This window comes from Gekko japonicus, unplaced genomic scaffold, assembly GCF_001447785.1.
Source record: "Gekko japonicus isolate JY-2015 unplaced genomic scaffold, Gekko_japonicus_V1.1 scaffold3, whole genome shotgun sequence".
NCBI classification, from domain to species: Eukaryota; Metazoa; Chordata; class Lepidosauria; order Squamata; family Gekkonidae; genus Gekko; species Gekko japonicus.
The window spans coordinates 2,358,580-2,379,500 of NW_015170887.1; the positions used below are offsets into that span (position 1 = coordinate 2,358,580).

Here is a 20,921-nt window from a genome sequence, read left to right on the forward strand (position 1 = left end):
CCAACCACTTAATTAAACCAAGCAGACACACTAAAGTGAGCAGATACTAACTGTTGCAGGGGGGGGGGGGGATTATGAGCAGCAGGACTGAACACACCCTGAAGGAAAAAGTGAAAGAGTTGCTCCAAGCAGCTTGAACAATACTGCTAAATAACGAAGCAGGAGGATGGGGGGGGGGGAAGCTCTCCAAGACAGATAGGGATCTTTAATTTAAAGCAGAGTAAGCTTATTCATGGGAAAAGAGCGGCAAAACACCCCAGGGACTGAGCACTGCACTCTGGCAATTAAAATTGCATTAAAAACCAGATAGGGAAGTCGGAATCCTAAAACAGATGGGCACAGAAGAATGTGTTGTCCTTATTTGTTTCAATATATTTACCTTTTGGGCAGTAGAGATAGTCGCTGATTAATTTTCTTTCTGGGTGCTTCGTCTACAACTTCATTGTTCCTGTTTGTAAAGTCATTCTCTTCAGTCTGCTCCTAAAGGAGGCAGACTGCAAAGACTGTATTATGCGGGCAACAAAATGGCCTGACACTGATGGAACAGGGTGGTTTTAGTATTCAGATACAAGGGGGAGAAAAGGACATATTGTATTGAAAAACCACTAGACAATCCCTAATTATTTTGCTTTGGGAACTGAGGGTGTTTTAAAGAAAAAGCCCCGTCCACCTCACAAAATGAACCCTCTGCACCAGTCAAAGGGTAATAAACACATTGTGAGGCATACAGCAGGTCTCTCGATGACACGGCATGACTCCAGCAGAGTGGTATTCAGGGTAAGCCAAATGGCTTCCAAGCAGGGATGTACATTAAGGGGCTGCGAACAAAATGCCTTTGGAGGCTCATTGCAATTTCAACCCAGGTGAAAATGTGGTTTATTATTAACATTTCTTTTGCAGTTCCCATGGGTCTCCTATACAGGCCCTATACAGGCCCACACCTGCTTAGCTTCAAGGCAAGTTGCTCCATCATTATGCTTTCAGACCATGTAATGGATCTGTTACGAAATCCACTACTTAACAGCTTGCTCCTTTTGCTGGTGCCTTCATTCTGATACCTCAAAGCCGGGTCACAAAGGAAGTTGTAGGCCGGAGCAAGTATTCTGTGCAAGTGGTATTCACTCAAGTGATATGAATTTGCTCTGTGACCTAGAAGAGACCAACCACTATGGGATCTTGAAGAGACTATGATAGATGTGGAAATAATCACAGTTCTGGTTTAGTCACATACTCTTCCCAATAGCAGTTGTTCTCCATCTGGATGGGTAATAACCTTCCCACACTGGGCTGTGACCAATGTGCTGCTAGGGGGTAAGGGTCCATATTATTGCCCATCCATCCCAGCCCTTCAAGGATCATGAGACTGTTTGCTGATGCTGCTACTATGCTGTTTTTTTATTGAAGGTAGGCAAGGTTACTCCGCACGGTCCTTCTTTGGGCCCCGGCAGGCCTGAGCCTTCTTGGGGGCCTCCAGGAGCAAGGCTTGCTGCCCTTCAAAGGTCTCTTCTGTCCTGTGCCTTGAGGCAGGGATCTTCCTACCAGCCTGCTTGCTCCCTTCTGCCATTTCCCTTGCCTCCTCTCCCTTCCTCCTCCAAGGCCTTTCCCCTCTCCTACCCCAACAACCAGGGCTGAGCCCATGCAGGTGCAAAGGTGAGGCCGTCTAGGTCCCTTCCTGGCCAGGCCTGCCACTCTACCAGGCCAGGTGGGCTGGGTCTCCTCTTGGGTCCACTGGCGAGCTAATCACCAGGCCTGCTGTGCTGCTGGGCACAGCCCTTCCTGCCACTGTTCTAGATGAGCAAGCAATGGGGGTGCCAGCATTGACTTCCTCTCCCACAGCCCACTCAGCCATGCACTGTCTCCAGGCCCCTTCACTAGAATCTTTGCCCTCCACCCCTGGTCTGGGTGAGTGGCTGTGGGTTGGACTAGGCTTCACAGTGGGCCACTGGTGGGGGAAAAAAAGGCTTCCAGGTGGTCTCAGCTGTCTGTATCAGGTTTGTGCCTTTTGAATTCACTGTTCTCTTCATGATAGGAACCTTTGGAAAGAACATCTAGCTTATTCTCCATCCCAGATTCAGTTGGGAAGCTCTGGCCTTCAGCCAGAACTTGCCTGATGGTCATGTTGATGCGGGATCCTTGCAAATATTGGGCACAGACTTGCCAATCATCTTGGGAGCAGGGCTCAATAACTGAGTCTGCAGGAAGGTCAGCAGGGAGAGGCAACTCCAGGCAAGAAGGCAGAGGTTTCCCCTCGGGATTGGGCAGAACTCTGGGAACTGCATGGTATAGCAGGCGGCTGAAGCCAGACATGACCATCATGTCCCCACTGTGTATAAACATGGCCACGGGGGCTTCATCTCGTTTCAGTCCCCCCAACAAAAATATGGATGGTTGTCCGAAACTGGAGGGGAAAAAGAAGAGAGAGGATAAAAATGAGTTAGCAAAGTTGTAGCTACATGAAAATATAAGACTTATCAATATTATTCCTTTTAATATATTAGAGAGAAATTCAGTTACTGCCATGTGTATGTCATGTCAGTTCTTATTTTTGCAATATATTATTTTTGTATAATTTTAAGAGAGCAAAGCACTTTCCATTACTTGGTCATTTTCATATTCAGCCCTAAAACAACCAAAAGTAAAGTCCTGGGTGGTTTGAATGGCTGAGTCCAAGTCACTCTCAGGGCTAAACCACATATAACACCTAGCCACATGAAGCCTGTGCCAGATGTTTTATCTGTGATGAAATGTAGCCACAGAAGCTATAATCTAAAGCATAAAACTAGCATGTGTATGTGGGATGGGGGGCATATTAACCCTTCCTTCTCTGGAAGTTTCTTCACTGAAAATCACTCCTCCAAGCGGATTCGTCCAAAGGAAAAGTATTACTCTAAAAGATTAAGATGTCCCTCCCAACACCCTGTACTAGTCTTCTATTTTAGATTGTAGCCTCTATGCATCAAGCAAAAGAAAAAGAGAGTTTGCCTCTTACTATACAGACAAACAACCCAGTTCAACAGAAAATGGCAGGATAAAGGTCAGTAAAGTGCAGTGGCGAGGGTCCCATATTTCTCCATGTGACCTAACCTGCCTCACTGGAGTAGGGGATATACACAGATAAAGGCTGCTATTCTGGTTAAAGAGAAAGTGCTAAAGCAGGATTACAGCTTAACATCAAGATGACAAAAGTAATGACTGCTGGGGAATCACACAACTTTAATGCTGATGGTGATATTCTATTCCTTGGCTCCATCATCAACCAGAAGGGTGACTGCACCCAAGAAATCAGAAGGAGATTGAGTCTGGGAAGAGCAGCCATGAAGGAACCAGAAAAGATTCTTAAGTCTAAGGATCTGTTCCTGGAGACCAAGATCAAGTCAAATCACGCCATAGTATTCCCCATTACTATGTATGGGTGTGAAAATTGGACAACGAAGAAAGCTGACAGAAAGAAAGCTGATTCATTTGAAACGTGGTGTTGGAGGAGAGTTTGACAGATACCTAGATCAGATTGAGACTGTACTTTCCCTAGAAGATAAAATGACTAAACTGAGGCTATCATACTTTGGTCACGTTATGAGAAGACAATAATGCTAGGAAAAGAGAAAGGCTCAACATGAAATGGATTGACTAAATAAAGCCACAGCCCTTAGTTTGCAAGACCCGAGCAAGGTTGTTGACAATAGGACATTTTGGAGGACTTTGATTCATAGGGTTGCCATGAGTTGGAGGCGACTTGACAGCACTTAACATACACAAACACATTCTGGCTCTCAGATCACAAGCTAAACATGAGCCTGCAGTGCGATGTGGCTGTGAAGAAAGCTAATGCAATCTTAGGATGCATTAACAGAAGCATTGTGTCCAGATCAAGGGAGGTGGTAGTTCCGCTCTATTCTGCTATGGTCAGGACTCACCTGGAGTACTGTTCCAGTTTTGGGCACCACATTTTAGGAAGGATGTTGACAAGCTCGAGTGTGTCCAGAAGAGGGCAACCAGGATGGTGAGAGGGTTGGAATCCAAGTCTTATGAGGAAAGGCTGAAAGAGTTGGGTATGTTTGGCCTGGGAAAGAGAAGGCTTAGAGGGGACATGATTGCAGTCTTCAAGTATTTGAAGGGCTGTCATGTAGAAGATGGAGCAGATCTATTCTCTCTTGCTCCGGATTGCAAGACTCGATCTAATGGGTGGAAATTACAAGGGAGTCGTTACCGGCTAAATATAAGGAGAAACTTCCTAACTGTAAGAATGGTTGAGCAGTGGAACAGTCTGCCTCGGGAGGTGGTGGATGCTCCTTCGCTGTACGTTTTCAAGTGGCGGCTGGACGACCATCTTTCAGGTATGTTGTAGGTATGTAGGGCTATCTTTCAGTATACTCCTGCAGAGTGCAGGGGGTTGGACTAGATGACCTGCAAGGTCCCTTCCAACTCTAACATTCTATGATTCTATGACACTGATATCCAGACATTCTGCAACTCTGGGCTGCTGCCCATAGTTTTGAATTCATTGGGTTAGATCCAGCTAGCTTTTGCACTTGATCTGACCCAGTTCCCCTTCTTGTGTGTGACTGCAATAAAAAAGGCCAATGCTAAGCTGGGGATTATTAGGAAGGGTATTGAAAACAGATCAGCCAATATCATAATGCCCCTGTATAAATCAATGGTGTGACCTCATTTGGAATACTGTGTACAGTTCTTGTCACCACACCTTAAAAAGGATATTATAGCATTGGAAAAAGTGCAGAAAAGGGCAACTAGGATGATAAAAGGGTTGGAACACTTTCCCTATGAGGAAATGTTAAAGCACTTGGGGCTCTTTAGCTTGGAGAAACAACAGCTGAGGGGTGACATGATCGAGGTTTATAAGATTATGCCTGGGATACAGCAGGTAGAGAAAGAGGTACTTTTCTCCCTTTCTCATAATACGAGAACTCATGGGCACTCCATGAAATTGCTGAGCGGTCGGGTTAGAACAGATAAAAGGAAGTACTTCTTCACCCAAAGAGTGATTAACACATGGAATTCACTGCCACAGGAGGTGGCGGCGGCTACAAGCATGGATAGCTTCAAGAGGGAATTAGATAAGCATATGGAGCAGAGGTCCATCCGGGGCAAGTGATGCTCTGTATTTTTGGTGCTGGGGCTCCTAGAGTCCTGGTCCCACTGCTGGACCTCCTGATATCACCTGGTATTTTTGGCCACTGTGTGACAGAGTGTTGGACTGGATTGGCTGTTGGCCTGATCCAACATTGGCTTCTCTTATGTTCTTACTACAGCCTCGTCCCACATGGTTTTTGTATATACAGGCCCCACTATAGCCTTTCTTTGGTGGTCAAACAAGACTCCCTCCATATTTTTTCACTAGTCAAAAAACTGGTTGGATCTAACCCGGCATTTGATTAACAATTTATGTGTCCAAAAGTGAAAAGTTTACATTTCCCACAAAAAAGTTTAGCCTTCTACAACTTAAAAAGAAATGTGCCTTGGACGGAAGATAAACAGGTATGCCTTATCTTTTACAGTGCACAAAATCCTTTGTATAGCTCACCTGAATGACAGGAGAGGTTGAGAATGGTCCAGCTCTGACTCATCCACATGAATCCCCAGAGAAGAATCAAAGTGGTAATAATTCAGGATCCCTGCTTCTGCTTGGAAGCCTGGAAACCCACAAGCTTTAGCCACTTGCTTCGAAAGGAAAGCCAGGTCAGATGGAAAGGGAGTACAGTGATCAGCTGAATATTTCTGGGGAAGGGAAATAGGAAGGAAATCACTGAGGAAAGCCTGCCTACAAATACATCCAACAGTCACTCAAAAGGGATGACCTCAAGGGACTTAAAGGGCAACATTTTGCAGACAACGTTTGAAATTCTTAACCCTTCTCCAAGGCTAGCCAAAAATTAAGTGGTGTCCAATGTATTTGGATCTGCAGAAACACCTGTGTGAAATATACGTACTCTGGTGACTGAATTTCTACTGTGTGAACAAGCAGGCTAGTCAGCACTAGCTGTTGTGCTAGTGATTTGAACGATGTCACAAAAGCAAAAGATGCTCAGTATGTTGTACAGGGCAGTTAATGAACCGTTTTTAGACTAGGAAAAGTTTATCATTATATTACCTTTTTCCACAGTCTTTTCCATCTGTCTGTAAGCACAACTATCCCTCAGCTATAATCCTGCTGCACTAGATGTGTCTGATGAGAAGATTGGGATTGAATAGCTTGGGTTTCTTATTACAGCCATACAATAAGCAGCTCATCCTGTTCCAGTAAGGTGCAACTCATTTGGTTAAGCATGTCTGCATTATGCTGATAGACAAGGCTTCCTCACTCTACCTCAGGTTTGCAATCTGATTAGAAAGGCTATTCTGGCTTCAAATAGCTTCAGGAGTCCACAATGACTGCAGCAAGAAGACTGGACTGTGGGCTTTAGGCTTAAAGTCCCAAACCATGCCAAGAACACAGTCAAACAATACCAGCTATCTCATTCACTGAGAGTTACACATTGCTAAGAGGATCTGTTGGCCAATATACAGTAACCTGTCTCCCTCAAATACCTTGGTATTCCAGTTATAATGGTATCCCAAAGTCACCCAGCGCAGCTTCTCCAGTAAACTTTTTGGCTCTCGTTTGCTGGAACTTTTGTTTCTAGAAAGATTTAAAACAAAATGTCAACAAAAGCAGTTTTGTTATGAGACATGCTCTGAAAGCGCTTCCTACAGAAATTACAGTTCCTTAAACAGTTCAGACCCCATTTATGAAAAGCCTGGTTCCTGTAATTTGTACAAATGGTAGTGAAATAACAATCTATTCTACATTTTCAGGGATGGATCTGTTGATGAAAATGTGACAAGGGGGAATGCAGAATCCGTTTCAGAGGAAAACTGGAAGGACTAAATATTGACAACCACAGCTAAAGGAAGAGGGGCATAGTCAAATGTAAAACTTCTCGAGTACAGTGAACAAAACAACCCGGAATTTATTTAAGGCAATTCACAGAATTTAGTTAGGAAGAGTGGGGCAGAACTATGAAAGGAAAATTAACAGGCAGAAGCTGAACCAGATTTCCTTCCGCTTCCAGGTGAAGCAGAAGAAACTGCTACTAGGTGCATGGGGATATCTGTGCATAGAGTCAAAGCTAAATCCAGACAAAACAAGATGATGATAGGGACAGACACTGTAGAAATGGGAAATATCTGTTCTAGATGGAACTACACTCTTCCTAAAGGATCAGGATTTTTTATTTGGGGACCCTCTTGGTTCCAAACATTGCTTTTGAAATCCCAGATAGTGGCTGTGACCAGAATACTTTCGGCAGATTTGTCAGTTTTGCCTACTATTATAAGAGAGATGAATAACTTGATAACTTTCCAATTAGAGTGTTGCGATCTGCTTTGCGATCTGCTTTGTGCAGGTCTACTCTAAGTGTTTGAAAACTTCAGCTGATACAAAATTCTGCCACCTGCCAGCGTCAGGCATAAGAGAGTCCTTAATAACAGTGCTCCAGGAACTTCACTCACTGCCAGAGCTTGCAAGGCTGATACAAAGTGCAGGTTTCGACCTTTAACACATGAAACAATCTAAGCCCAGAATACCTGAGCAAGTATCTATTCCCATAAACACTTCCCATCTCTTAAGATCTGCTGATGAAGCTCCCCAGGAAATTATCACAGGTAGACAAAAGGCTGACATCCACCAGATGCAGGGCCTTGTCAGTACTTTCAGTAGCTTTTAAATTCTTTCCCTTTGGAGGATTGCCAGTCTTCTCCATTACCCTTATTTAGGAGGCAGGTGAAGACTTGTTTATTCCACAAGTTCCCTGATGGCTTTTATTGGAAGTCTGATCTGAATCCTGATGCAGATTAGATTATACATTTTTCCTGTTGTTTACAATTTTATTAACCACTCTGAACATTGTACAAGTAGAATAAAATAGTGAACATACATACACAATTTCCAAGTCTGGGAAATGTATAAATCTGTAATAAGATCCAAGCAGTAGCTGACAATTTTGTTCAGAAAACATCCTATGGATAATAAAGTAGATCTTACAGATGAAAAGAAATATGGTCTGTCTTGAAACATCTATGAATCTGGAATAACTGACACCTATTCTACGGTATGGTTCTCATAAAACAGAACAGCAAATATGTACCAGAATTCATGGTATGGCTAGCATGTGAGATCATACCAGTAATATAACATATACAATTAATCTCAATTACTTTTGTGCACTGATATATTAGCTTCCCAGCCACTGCCAGATTGGAGGAGGGATGATGCTAAAACACAAATGAGCCTGGAGAACAGGTAAAGTCTGCATAGAATTTGGCACTCAGTAAGCTGAAACCATTACGTTAGCGCCAACAGTCAATGTGCCTGTCTATATTGCAGGTTTCTCCAGAACACCTAATTCTAAATTTTTATTTTTTACTGTGCTGCTCCCTGGAAGATTTTAATGTTTTCATGCAATTTCACAAGTCAGTGTTGTGGAGTGGATCTGATATTCCACACTGTTGAGAACAGGAGCAGCAGAGAGAAGTGAAAGTCAAAACAGAAGACCACTGGCAAAGTGTTAGAAAAAAAATACAGAGTTTTACAGGTCTGGTAGTAGGATGCCCATAATTAGAATGACAGGGAGTGCAGCAGAGCAAAACTGAGATGTGTCTGCAGAACCCTGCTACTTTGGACTTCTGCAGTTACCAAAAATGTGGGTTCTAAGTCAGAAATTCCTGGGTAAAAAGGCACAAGGCAGCCTGAACCAGGCCTGGAAGCCCCTAATCCTACTTCATGAGTTTTAAGAGGTAGTCAATTAATTGGCATTTAAAAGCACTGCTGTAAGTACCAAGAGATGTTTAACAGCTCATTCGGGAGCCTGCAGAGTCTGCATCTTCCTGCTGGCATCACCTTCCTTTTCACTAACAAATTAAGTGCTAAAACATCTTCTGCCCACTGTAAACATTGACAGTTTGTCAGATGGATTTGCTTACAGCTATATTTACTAAGACATAGAACTGAACACACTACCAAACATGGAAACAGAATTATTTCTGTTCCCTCTCCCTGTCATCCAACAGGATTTCCCCATGCTTAACAGACTAACCTAAAAATCTGGAAATATTAATTGTGCCCGGTTTTAATCATACACCTTCCTCAATTCCAGTTTCTTCTCAGTTCCTTTCGTGAGTCTAAACTTGATAGTTGGCTGCTGGCTCACTTCTGATAGAAGTTGTCCATGCAGCACTTTGTCCCTGCACACTTTCAGGAAGCGCTTAATGAAACTGCCATCATTTCTCTCAGCTATCTCACTCTGCAGCACTGCTTTAATCGGAATGGGAAGCAGCTGTGTATTAAATTCTATCCTGCACGGTTGCAGCAGATGAATGCCAAGCTGGACTATACCAGCCACAGTACCTAATCTACAGAGTGTGTTTGCTCACCTGGTTTCTATGGTCAATTTTTACTCTGGACAATCTGGACAGCAAGGAAGGGCTCGTGCTACTGGAGCTTTAGTTAGCAAGGAACTGGGGACAAGCAACTCACCTCCTCCCCTCTCCCTAACAGCTCTGATACTACAGCAGCCAAAGGGGAGTTACAACTTGGGAAGCATCAACAATAGCAAAGGCATTATCCAAATCTGATTATCCAAATCTGCTCCCTCCAAAATTGACTCCAGATATCCAAAGACAATCCACACTGAGCTTGCACATTTGCCTGTGTGTGGAGATGGGAGAAGAGAACAGAAGGCCCCTGCCCCACCAAGCCACACATAAGTGACCAATTAGGCCATATGCTTTCCTCCTCATTACCCCAAACTTGAACTAAGCAGCACCAGGCACCTGTTTCTTGTTTAAGGAGAAAGCCATGCATAGAATCAGTAGGACAGACACCATTCTGAGCATTCCAGAGCACATGCACCCAAAATTCAGCACAACAGAGAGAGAGAGAGAGAAATACCATACTGCCTTTTATTATAGCTGTAAAAATGAGCTGGCCAACAGCATACCCAGGGCTGGAAATCTTTTTGGTATGCACATACATATTTGTACATATATATTTCAGAGGCCCCTGCCACACGGCAGGGGAAAAGCCGCCAAAAAGCGTGGCTTTTAAAAGCTGCGCCAAAGTTGAAACGGTGAGGTGGGATCCCACAGATCCCCTGGCTGCGCCGCCTTTCTCCCCGGCACGATCAGATGCTGGGGAGAAAACACAGATCGGACGGCGAGCCAGCCGAACTGCGCATGTCGGAGCATGCGCAGTTCGCCTAGGAGCCGGGGACGCGCTGGCGCAAGGATGCGCTGGCGATCAGACTCCCGGTTTGCGGCGCACCATTGGGATGAACCACCTCAGTAGGTGGTTCCAACTTGAAGCGGTTTATCGCGTGGATGGGCCAGTTCGGGGACGGAAGCACTACGCTTCCCAGATGTTGTGGTGTGATCACGGCCATTTGCTCCGCCCCCAAACCGTCCCACTCCCGGCCCAAATCCCCTCGTGTGAACGGGACCAGAGAAAAGCACTGATTGATTGATGCGACTGCACCAAAGATTGGAAAATGAAAATAAGGCAGAGATAATGAAAAGATAACCTTTACTTACATTACTTTACAAGCATACTACAGCATAAATGAAAGCTTTGGCCCCTTTGTCTGACTGGATGCTCAAAGGTATAATCAAAAGTCAGAGCAGAAATACAACGAATTAGGTAAATTCAGAGCCATGGATCTGGGAGAGCCAGGTTCAAATCTCTGTTTGGTGGCCATGGAAGATTACTAGGTAACCTTGGGCCAGTTACTCTCTCAACACAGCCTATCTCACAGGTTGTGATAAAGTGGAGGAGACAAGAATGATGTTGTAGGTTACTTTAGAGTTCCACAGGAGAGAAAAGCAGGGTACAAATATCTAAATAAATAAACAGTTCTCCCACATTGCTTGCATAGAGCAGTTTCCCCCACTGACTAAAAAGCACCTTGAAAAAAGTCCTGAGAGATTAGGCAGGAGCTACATTGAAGGGGAATGTGAAGGCATTTTGTTTGCATGGCAGAACTGAGTCTCTCAACTGCCTACATGATTATTCTGTCCATTCTCTCCCACTCATGGCTGTTGGCCCATGTCTACTTGGGCAATAAAACTTTATTCCCACATAAAGGCTTTGTTTCCATCTACACAGAAGTTAAAAAAACACACCACTGTTTCAAAATATTTAAAAAATCCATTCTCCAGAGTTGTTCACATAAATTTGGCAGGCTTTGGAGTAAGAGGGCAACCCTTTCACCTATAGTACTATGAGCCACTTGAAATCCACCCCAAAAGAATGAATAAGCTGGAGAGAAGACAAAAAGTTTTCCCAGATAACATAGATTGAAACATTCTTACAAGATGGTATAACACATATTCATAATCTCTTCTGCTTAGATTTAGCATTCCACAAGATCTGAATTCTAAGAATAGAAGAGCGAATACATGAGCCATTGTTGCTGTCAAAATCAGTTACTTCAAAGTACAGACTCTAGTGTTGGACAGGAGGGAATAGAAAACGTATTAACTAAGACAAAGCTGTCTCTTGAATTTAACACGTTGACAATGCAATCCTAAACACAATTACAACCTTTTAAGACCAGTGACTTCAACAGATTTAGAAGGATGTAACTCTCCTAAGGATTGTACTCTGAAACCCATAACTGATCTTCCTCCATTACCCAGATTTTCCTTCTAACAGGTGGACTGAAAGAAAGTCTCAGCCTCAACATGTTGCTCAGCATTCTCTGCCCACCACCATTCTTATTCCTCAACCATGGAGTCTCCAGCTCTTCCAAAAGGACCTGAGACTGGGCTTCTAAATCCATTAATGTGATGGCTGATCTCATTCCTCTAAGGCAGGAAAGAGTCCCTTGGGGGTTTTATTCGTGCTTGCTTTATATTGTTTCCCCGCCTCATGACTTTGCACTCTGTCTTGGATTTAATTTTAGATCCTTGCTCAGATAGCAGGTCTACACGTCTGTAGGCACAGTGCTTCGTCTCCCACCACTCAACAGTGGTTTCCCTAAGAGTCCGCACACACAGTATTTCTCCAGCTAAAGAGGGATCTCACACAGTATTTCTCCAGCTAAAGAGGGATTCCACAATTTGAACTCAGTGGCTGGGATCCAAAGAGCCCTATCCATAAGCAGAATTCATTTCTACGCGCACACAGAGCATTGCGGATGTCTCTCTGCCATCCTTCCCCCACTACACTGAGTATAACTCCAGAGTCCTGGATGCTTAGAAGTCTAGGTTACATAAGATATGCAGATTACTATTGACTAGTATAATTTTATTCACAATATTGTAACATACTAAGAAACACAATTTTTGTACTTTTTGAAGTGTCCGTTTGCTCAATTTAGAGGACCCTTTTTTATTCCACTTTCTCATAACTACATTGTTTTATCTGTACTCACGGCAAACTTCCGAAAAGCCTGTTTTACCAATAAGTGACTGACAAAGTGCAATACATACCCAAGGCCACTGTGCAAGTTCATAGCTGGGTAAAGATCTTAACCTACAATTCTTCAATTCAGTCAACCCCTTATCTGCTGTGCTCTTTTTCCTTCACCTAACTTACCGCAGCTGCTGCTGAGTCTTTCCCCAAAGATCTGCAGTTTCCTTAGTAGACATGTGCATATCCAAATTGCACACATTGGGTTTCTGGGTGTACAGCTTGAGACCCTGTTTCACCCAGTGGCGCTGACAGCCCGGAAGGAAAGGATTTGGGATAAATATAAATCCTGGATAAAAACAGGGACAGGTGGGGAAGAGAAAAGAAAGTACAGTTAGAAATAAAATGACATGCAAACTTGCTATCAGTTGTTTTCATCAGTATGTTTGGACAAAACTTGGAATATAAAAAAGTTGCACATATTATACCAGTTTCTCAGCCAGAAAAAAAAAAAAAATGACTGGCTGAGGGAAACTGACACACAAAGAAAGTACTTTTTTTTGTCTTGCTTGATATCCAAAGACACTCACCTGGGTAATTAGCCAGCCCATAGGCTTTCCACAAGTTAATTGGCTTCAATCCTGCTCTGCAGGCATCTTGATCACTTACTGAAGAAACAACGAGGGGAGAACTGACCACCTGGCAGAAGAAAATCAGGCATCAGACACATGGGCAAAAGTTCATAAATATATGCCCCCTGTTGCCCTGACCTGGATAGCCCAGGCTAGCCTGATCCTGTCAGATCTTGGAAACTAAGCAGGATCAGCACTGACTAGTATTTGAAAGGGTGACCTCCAAGGAATACCAGGGTTATGAGGCAGAGGCAGACAATGGCAAACCACCTCTGAAATGCCTCTTGCCTTAAAAACAAGTCTAGGTCACTAGAACTTTCAGCTGCCAGACAATCTTAGGATCACCTGGCTATTTTACACACAATGCCATACAATAATTAATTAATTTGCCCCATTACACACAATGCCATACAATAATTAATTTGCCCCCTGTTCTTCACCTGGGGGCAGGCAGGGTCTTGACTGTAAAGTCACAAATAACTATGAATACCTCCAAGGCCCAGACCAATTGTAGAAGGCAACCCCCTCCTCCTCCCCAGCTCTGGTTCTCCAAGGCTGCTTTCCAAGCCTCTCCCCTGCCCTCTTCCTGAGCCTGGAAAGGGTGGGTAGCTTCCAGGCCTTGCACTGAGTTTGGAACAGGTCAAACAAGCAGTAAGAAGCCTAGGCTTTCCAAAGTCAGTGCCTGGAAGAAAGTGTGTGGGGGTTTCTCCAGATTTTCTTTTTAAATGTGCTTTTTACTAGTCAACTGATGAATGTATTTGTAAATCCATCCACCAAAATGAGTGCAATCGATCAAAAACTAATTTTGACTATGTCCTATTGAAATAAATGAGACTCAACATTATTTGTATTGTGGCCATGTCCCAAACCAATCTTTTGTGGAATGTGCCCACTGTCTCTAGCGATGCTGCCAGAAGCCTACTGGTTTGTAAGACACCAGTGTTTAGAAGCATATGACACATACAGAATTTCCTGTTTTTCAAAGGCATATAGCATTTGTTTTCATCTCAGCAGGTATCAGACAATAAAATGAAATGGCTTCTTTGGTTTTGTGGCACATTTTATTTCTTGATTCAGTAGGTTATGAGATACTGAAACCTGAAATCACAATGTTCTGACAAATAGCTCGCTTTTCTCTTCGCACCATAATTCTGACATGATATATGATAATGGCTATTAACACAGGAACTGCTAGAGCTACCACATTTTATAGCCTGTGACAGGCTAGAATCCCAATTTCAGATGGCATAATACATTAATTTCTAAATTGTTATTGAAGACAGCATTAATCCTGTCACCCTGAAAATGTCACCTGTATTGCTAATTTCTTCCTCTGTAGTTAATTTCCTGTAGCCGACAGAAGAGAATGGGATTGGGTGGGTAAAAAGCAATAGGCAAGACAGAATCTTTCTTTCTGGAACAGCTTTGGTAATAATGCAAAATTATTTTTTTCCAGAGGTTGGAAAAGAGAACACGCAACACAATACTCTAGTCTTTAGGATGCATTACAACTTTGCAGACACTGTGCTGCTATGCAGAGTTTCTCACTAGGGGTGTACACTAAATATCAAGATGCTTCATTATAGCTCAGAATTCAAAAGATCAAGACTTAGAAATTCATTTGCTACTAACAAGAAAGGAGATAATCGGAGACACTGCTGATGCCCTAAACAACTGTATATGCCAAGTGACGGGACTCTCTTTGCAGGCTTTACAGGACACTGAAAGGCACAAGAATAAAATTATCAAAGAGTCAATGCAAACCCCCCAAAACAATAGTGCTGCAGTAATACAGAACCACCATCCCTATGGAAGACATCTAGTTTCTGGCAGCTGAATCTGTGATAAGAACACCCACTAGTAGGAGGGAATCAATGAGTTTCAAAGTTCTGTTGTCATTCTTTAAAGACAAGAAACAAAGTTTTAAATTAAGTATATGTTATTTTCTATGAGCATCCAATAAATCTAGAGTTTTGGGGAAAAAACTTTTCAATTTTCACAAGGAATCTGAGATTTTATCATACCTCCCCTGTGAGGCTTTGACTCGTTTTACCCAATCCAATGCAGGAGATCCCTACACTGCGCACAGTTTAGCTACATCTGATGTGCATCTCGAAGCACATTCCCCATATGCACTGTGATGCTCGCTGAGGCACCACTGAACTGGCTACACGAGTCTTCTGACACACACAGAGATGGGCGTCTCCAACAGGAACTATCAGCTGTTATATTAACTAGTTGCTTATGTGTAGCACTTGATCAGCTTCTCCTTACATGGACCACGTTCCATGCATCTAATTATTTTTCACAAGTGAGCCAGACTGTTACAGCAACATGACTCTAATGACTAACAGGTTATTGTAACATCAGCTTGCACAGCAAGAAACCTATGATCAGATCAGATACATCTGATGAAGGAGGCTCTAGCCTACCAAAGCTCCTGCTGTAACAAGCTAGCTAGTGTTTAACAAGCCACAGGATTCTGCTGTATTATATTTGTTCCTACTTTACGCTTTCTTTTCCGGTACCACTTTTAAAAATCTATCTATCAATCTATCGTAGGGGAAATACGTAAGACTATGGGGAATTGTTTCATTTATATAATGCATTTATATATAATGCATTTATATAAATGCACAGCTTCTAAAAATTATTTTGTACAGATGGAACAAGGTTGTGTTCATGAATAGCAATACTACGTGGGGGAAGAGGCATTATTTTCCTCATAATACTCTAACCACTATACAACAGCAGCTCTCTTATGGCTGCTCACCCCTCTCTGCACTAATCAAAATATTTTCCTTATTCCACAGTACCTATAAATAAGTAAGGAGGCTCTGACAGGTAAAAAGCAGCCGTTACTTCTGTGTGGTTGCTAGGTGACATACTCTGTCAGACCTACCTCACAGGGTTGTTGTGAGGGTAAAATGGAGGACAGGAGAACAATGCAGCTCTGGGTCTCCACTGTGGTGAAACACTGGGTATGGTGTTTGCTATAAAGCTAATTTTTAATGACATTAAAAAGATTAAATCATTTGGCATATAAGCAAAGTAGCCTTTACAAAGGGTTATTAGATCTTCCACCAATGCAGGAATAGCGATAACAACCCAGTGTCTGAACTGGAAGTTCTAACTTCTGTTCCACATGTATAACTACTAAAACAGATTAATGTTCCATTGCCATGCATGTAAAGGGTAGAGGAGGGGGGATGCATCGTTTTACTATTTTAAGAACATAAGAGATGCCAATGTTGGATCAGGCCAAAGGCCCATCCAGTCCAACACTCTGTATCACGCAGTGGCCAGAAATACCAGTGCCATCAGGACGTCAACAACTAGGGCCACCAGGACATTAGAAGCCCTCCCACTGTTGACCCCCCCCCCAAGCACCAAGAAGACAGAGCATCACTTGCCCCAGAGCCCCTAGCTATACCTTGTGGCTAATAGCCACTGATGGACCTCTGCTCCATATGCTTATCTAATTCCCTTTTGAAGCTGTCCATGCTTGTAGCACCCACCACTTCCTGTGGCAGTGAATTCCATGTGTTAATCACTCTTTGGGTGAAGAAGTACTTCCTTTTATCCGTTCTAACCTGACCGCTCTGCAGTTTCATGGAGTGCCCACGAGTTCTTGTATTGTGAGAAAGGGAGAAAAGTACCTCTTTCTTTACCTGCTCTTTCCCATGCATAATCTTATAAACCTCGATCATGTCACCCCTCAGTCGTCTTTTCTCCAAGCTAAAGAGCCCTAAGCGCTTTAACCTTTCCTCATAGGGAAAGTGTTCCAACCCTTTTATCATTCGAGTTGCCCTTTTCTGCACTTTTTCCAAAGCTATAATATCCTTTTTAAGGTGTGATGACCAGAACTGCACACAGTATTCCAAATGAGGTCTCACCATTGATTTATATATTATTTTATATAAATAAAATTTGTTATTCTACTTTGGTCCTCGTATCTGTCACACAACTTTATTAAGCTGCATGCTAATTTGCTGTTCACCCCTCTACCTATATGTATGGACTGACAACTTCCATTTCACTGTATCTGAAGAAGTGTGTGTGCACATGGAAGCTTATACTTTGAATAAAACTTTGTTGGTCTTAAACGTGCTATTAGACTCAATTTTTTTTTCTGTTCTAATACACGTAATGCATCTATTTTTCTCCCTCTGATCGTCAGACACTTTAGATGTTGATTACCAGGCACAAAGAGCAGAGCCAACTTATCCACTGGGTACAGTAGGCACAGTGCCTAGGACCCACAACACTTTTAGGGGCTAACAAAAATGTTTTGATATTTTTCTTACATCAGAAAAAAATGAAATGTTTAGGGCCCATGAAAATATATTAAATTTTGCCTAAAAGTTGACATATTTAAAGTTATATCAAAAATAATTTGTAATATTGATACTGTGATGGTGGGAGAGGCCCACAAAGGCATAAGTGCCTTGTGCCCACAAAACGTTTAGGGCTCACAAAAATGTTTTTCTTAAATAAGAAAAAAAATAAACTATAGGAGTAACAATTTATTTTCATGCCATTGATATAGATACACTATTACTTTGTACTATACTGAGAAGCTTAGTGACTGTAAACTGTATGGCCAATATAGCCTCAGCCACAGGTGCCAGTTGAATGATGGCGGACAGGAGACCCACTTAGCTTCAGTGCAATTTACTTCTGGCTCCAGTATTTGGGCAAAAACTCTATGGTAGACACATCACTGTGATGTTGGCTGGGCCTGAATCTTTTTGGGGTAAGTCCCCTCCGCTGGCCAGCTGATTGACGGCAAAGCAGTGGGGTCTAGCTGCACCTGGCGGTGGAGGACCTCCGCCCTCCACCGGGGTCTAGTAACCCTAATACATGCATTGACTGAGTTGGTATAAAAATGAATATAATCCAGCCTGGATTATATTCGATTTTATACCAATACAGTTGAGAGCCAGTTTGGTGTAGTGGTTAGGAGTGCAGACTCTAATCTGGGAGAACTGGGTTTGATTCCCCATACCAACACATGCAGCTGCTGGTGTGACCTTGGGTCAGTCAAAAGTTTTTTCAGAAGGATTCCCTCAAGAGCAGTTCTGGAAAGAGCTCTCTCAGCCCCACCTACCTCACAGGGTGTCCGCTGTGGGGAGGGGAAGGGAAAGGAGATCGTAAATGTAACGATTCCATGTTTTACTGTGTGTGTGTGTGTTTAAAAGTTGGTTGGCATGGGTGTGTGGGACAATCTAGAATGCTGAAACAGGCAAGTTGTGTGATTGGTGAGTGACAGAGAGGGGAGGGGTTTGGGAATGGATGCTGTGTGGATGATTTGAAGGTCTTTGAGGTGTGACTGTTAGGTATGACAGTTGATGAAGACAGTGAGGCAGTCTGAAAAAGTATGGTATGAGAGAGAGTTAAGTTGAGTGCGGTCTCTGAGTGAAGGAGACTCAATCCCTGTGTGGGAAAGATTTGGTTCTATGTAGTAAAGGAGTTAAACAGTCTATTCATTTAAAGTCTGATGAGAGAGAAGACTTTTGTGTGTTATGGAAAGTTAAAGCATAAACAGTAACCATATATGGCATAAGGAAATATTTGTTACAGAGTGACATGCTCAGATCCCTGTCAGCCAAAGAGCAGACCTTATGTGAGACATAAAGCAAGAGTTAAGAATATTCACAGTACCAGTTACCTCGTACTACTATATTATTTACAAGTTATTTGAATAAATATACTTTATTTCAAGATACAAGTTCTGAAAGAAATCCTTTCTCAGGACCACATAGTTCCTCGAGACGCCTAGACCCAGGGCTACAATACCAACCCAGAAGAAGAAATATATTAGTATAAAGGTGTGGAAAGCCTTAAATTTTCCTGGTGGCAGCGAGATTACCCTGAGAGCAATACATAAAGAACTTTTAAAGTAAAACTAGACCTCCCCAGATAAGAGGGCGTCACAGTAACGCTCTGAGACTCCTTTGGATAGGGAAGGGCGGGGTATAAAGCCAATCCTTCTTCTTCCAAAATATAATTGTTAATATTTTTATGGAGGAAGGGGGTGGGGCCAATGAAGGCAAAAGTGCCTATGGCCCACAAAAGTCATAATGCGGCCCTGACAAAGGCTCCAAGCAGTTTGCTAGCTATATCATATGCCCCTGGCTTAGGGTTACCAGATGTCCTTTTTAGAGGATTTCTTTTTGTGGTGTCCATTGTGTTTTGTGCTCTTTTTAAACACTGATGAAAATACCCTCCTTTTGTGGTTGGAAGGTTAGAAACACTCCTAGTTATATTCCTAGTTAGTAGCAATTATCGCAGCTTAAGTACCGTAGTAGGGGTACTTACAATGAGATTTGTCATAGTGATCACTTACTTGAAGTAGCCAGTTGGGAAACGTGTCCCCTTTTTTACTTTTCAAAATATGGTACCTCTGCTGTATGAAATTGATAGCGCTAGGCATACTGGTCTGGGTGATCTTAAATTCAGCCGGTTATGTTAAATAGTTTTTACATTTGTAACTGTTTGTTGCATTTTACTGGTGTGTCCTGAACGAGTAGGAAACAATCATGACCCAAAGAAAGTCATAAACAAGGCTGGCTGTTCCATTATTCCTCGACTCGCCTTCCACACACTTCGAGCAGCTTCTTCGACAGCGCACTTCTCTCTGCAAGAAGATCGGAAATGGGACGGAGACACTTGCCCATTAACTGGCGGGAGGGGCGTGTGCGGACGTGCCTGTTACTATGGAGAACCTGGGGAGGTAAGCCCAGAGACGTGAAGCGGTAGGAAGAGCAGCTGAAGAAACGGTGCTCACCCCCCATTACCTGTCGTCCGGCGTGCTTCGAGAAGTCAATCACCCCTGTCATGTCCGAGCCTTCCCACCGGCGGTAAAAGCGAAAAAGCTGTCGGAAGGCATCCTCACCACTTTCCCGTGCGGCCACCGTCCCCGCAGCCATCTTAATTCAGGCGACCTTGCACGCGCTGAGCGGAAGCGGTCGTGCTCGTCTTCCCATTGGCGGTAGTGGCCGGGGAAAGTAGCATTTCTCCGGCTACAAGATGGCGACGGGAGGAGCTTCGCGGCGGGTGTTCGAGCTTTTCGTGGCTCGCGTTCCCTGGACTGCCTCGGCAAGTGAGTGGGGGCGGAAGAGGGGCCGTTCTCTTTCTGTGTGAAAGTTACGTGGCCCCTGCTGCCTAACCGTGCAGTCCTTTGCGGAGTTAACGCCAGTCTATTGATTTTGGTGGGTTTGGGCTGCAGTAACTGCGCATTGCACGTTGGGAAATATCGGCGTCTCCTCCGCTGGTGCTGTATTTGATGCTATGATCGTACGTCTTTTTGGGATTTTCCCACTGCATCAAAAGTGTACGAGTAACAAAAGAACCGAATGGAAGCGGGTCCCATTGCTTAGGGATGTTTAAACCATTGCAGTCTTGTTTGTGCATTTTTTATCCCACTCTTCTTCCAATGAACTGGGGCGATACACGCAGTTTTCTCTTACCCCCTCAACAACCGTGTGAGAGAGGTTAGGCTGACAGTGGCCCAGGGTCATCCAGTGCATTTGATGGCACAGTGGTGATTTGAACCTGAGTTTTCTAAAGCTGAGGCTGACACGCAAATGCCTTTACCACATTCTTCTTCCTCTCCTAACCGAGATCCCGTAAATGCTGGATCAGACCAGTGGTCTGTCTGGTTTTGTGTTCTGGTTCACACAGTAGCCAAACTGGTGTCCTAGGATGTGAAGAATGGCAGAGCTGTGACCCCTTTTGTCTCAGAGTGCTACTGCCTCTGAACACAGAGATTTCACTTAACCACCTTGGCTAAGAGGCATTGATGGACCTGCATTCCATGAATTTGTTAGTATTCTTAGCTCTGCAGTCAACCCTGTCTTTTAAAAAGTCCCTTTTTCGGTTTG

At 43.4% G+C, this 20,921-nt stretch overlaps 2 protein-coding genes across 2 annotated transcripts in view; one reads left to right on the plus strand and one right to left on the minus strand.

Moving 5' to 3' along the window:
- Positions 1-877: 877 nt before the first annotated feature.
- ALKBH1 (alkB homolog 1, histone H2A dioxygenase) lies at positions 878-20,036 on the minus strand. The gene is made up of 6 exons (XM_015418376.1): positions 19,836-20,036; positions 12,994-13,102; positions 12,590-12,752; positions 6,547-6,637; positions 5,543-5,736; positions 878-2,398 (listed from the first exon to the last, which is right to left on the minus strand). The coding sequence occupies exons 1-6, from the start codon at positions 19,965-19,967 to the stop codon at positions 1,975-1,977; spliced, it is 1,113 nt and encodes a 370-aa protein (XP_015273862.1). The 5' UTR covers positions 19,968-20,036; the 3' UTR covers positions 878-1,974.
- The window catches only part of SLIRP (SRA stem-loop interacting RNA binding protein), a 5,495-nt gene continuing 4,561 nt past the window's right edge, over positions 19,988-20,921 (plus strand). Inside the window, exon 1 of the mRNA XM_015418377.1 lies at positions 19,988-20,140. Within this exon, the coding sequence (XP_015273863.1) occupies positions 20,068-20,140 (73 nt within the window). The 5' untranslated portion in view covers positions 19,988-20,067. The remainder of the gene's footprint in view (positions 20,141-20,921) is intronic.

Coding starts and splice junctions, on each gene's coding strand:
- ALKBH1 (XM_015418376.1), bottom strand. CDS start 19,967: ATGGCTGCGGGGACGGTGGCCGCACGGGAAAGTGGTGAGGATGCCTTC. Junction 12,753..12,993: donor TGGGCTGGCTAATTACCCAG/GTGAGTGTCTTT, acceptor GTTTTTATCCAG/GATTTATATTTATCCCAAAT. Junction 6,638..12,589: donor AAGACTCAGCAGCAGCTGCG/GTAAGTTAGGTG, acceptor AAATCTTTCTAG/AAACAAAAGTTCCAGCAAAC.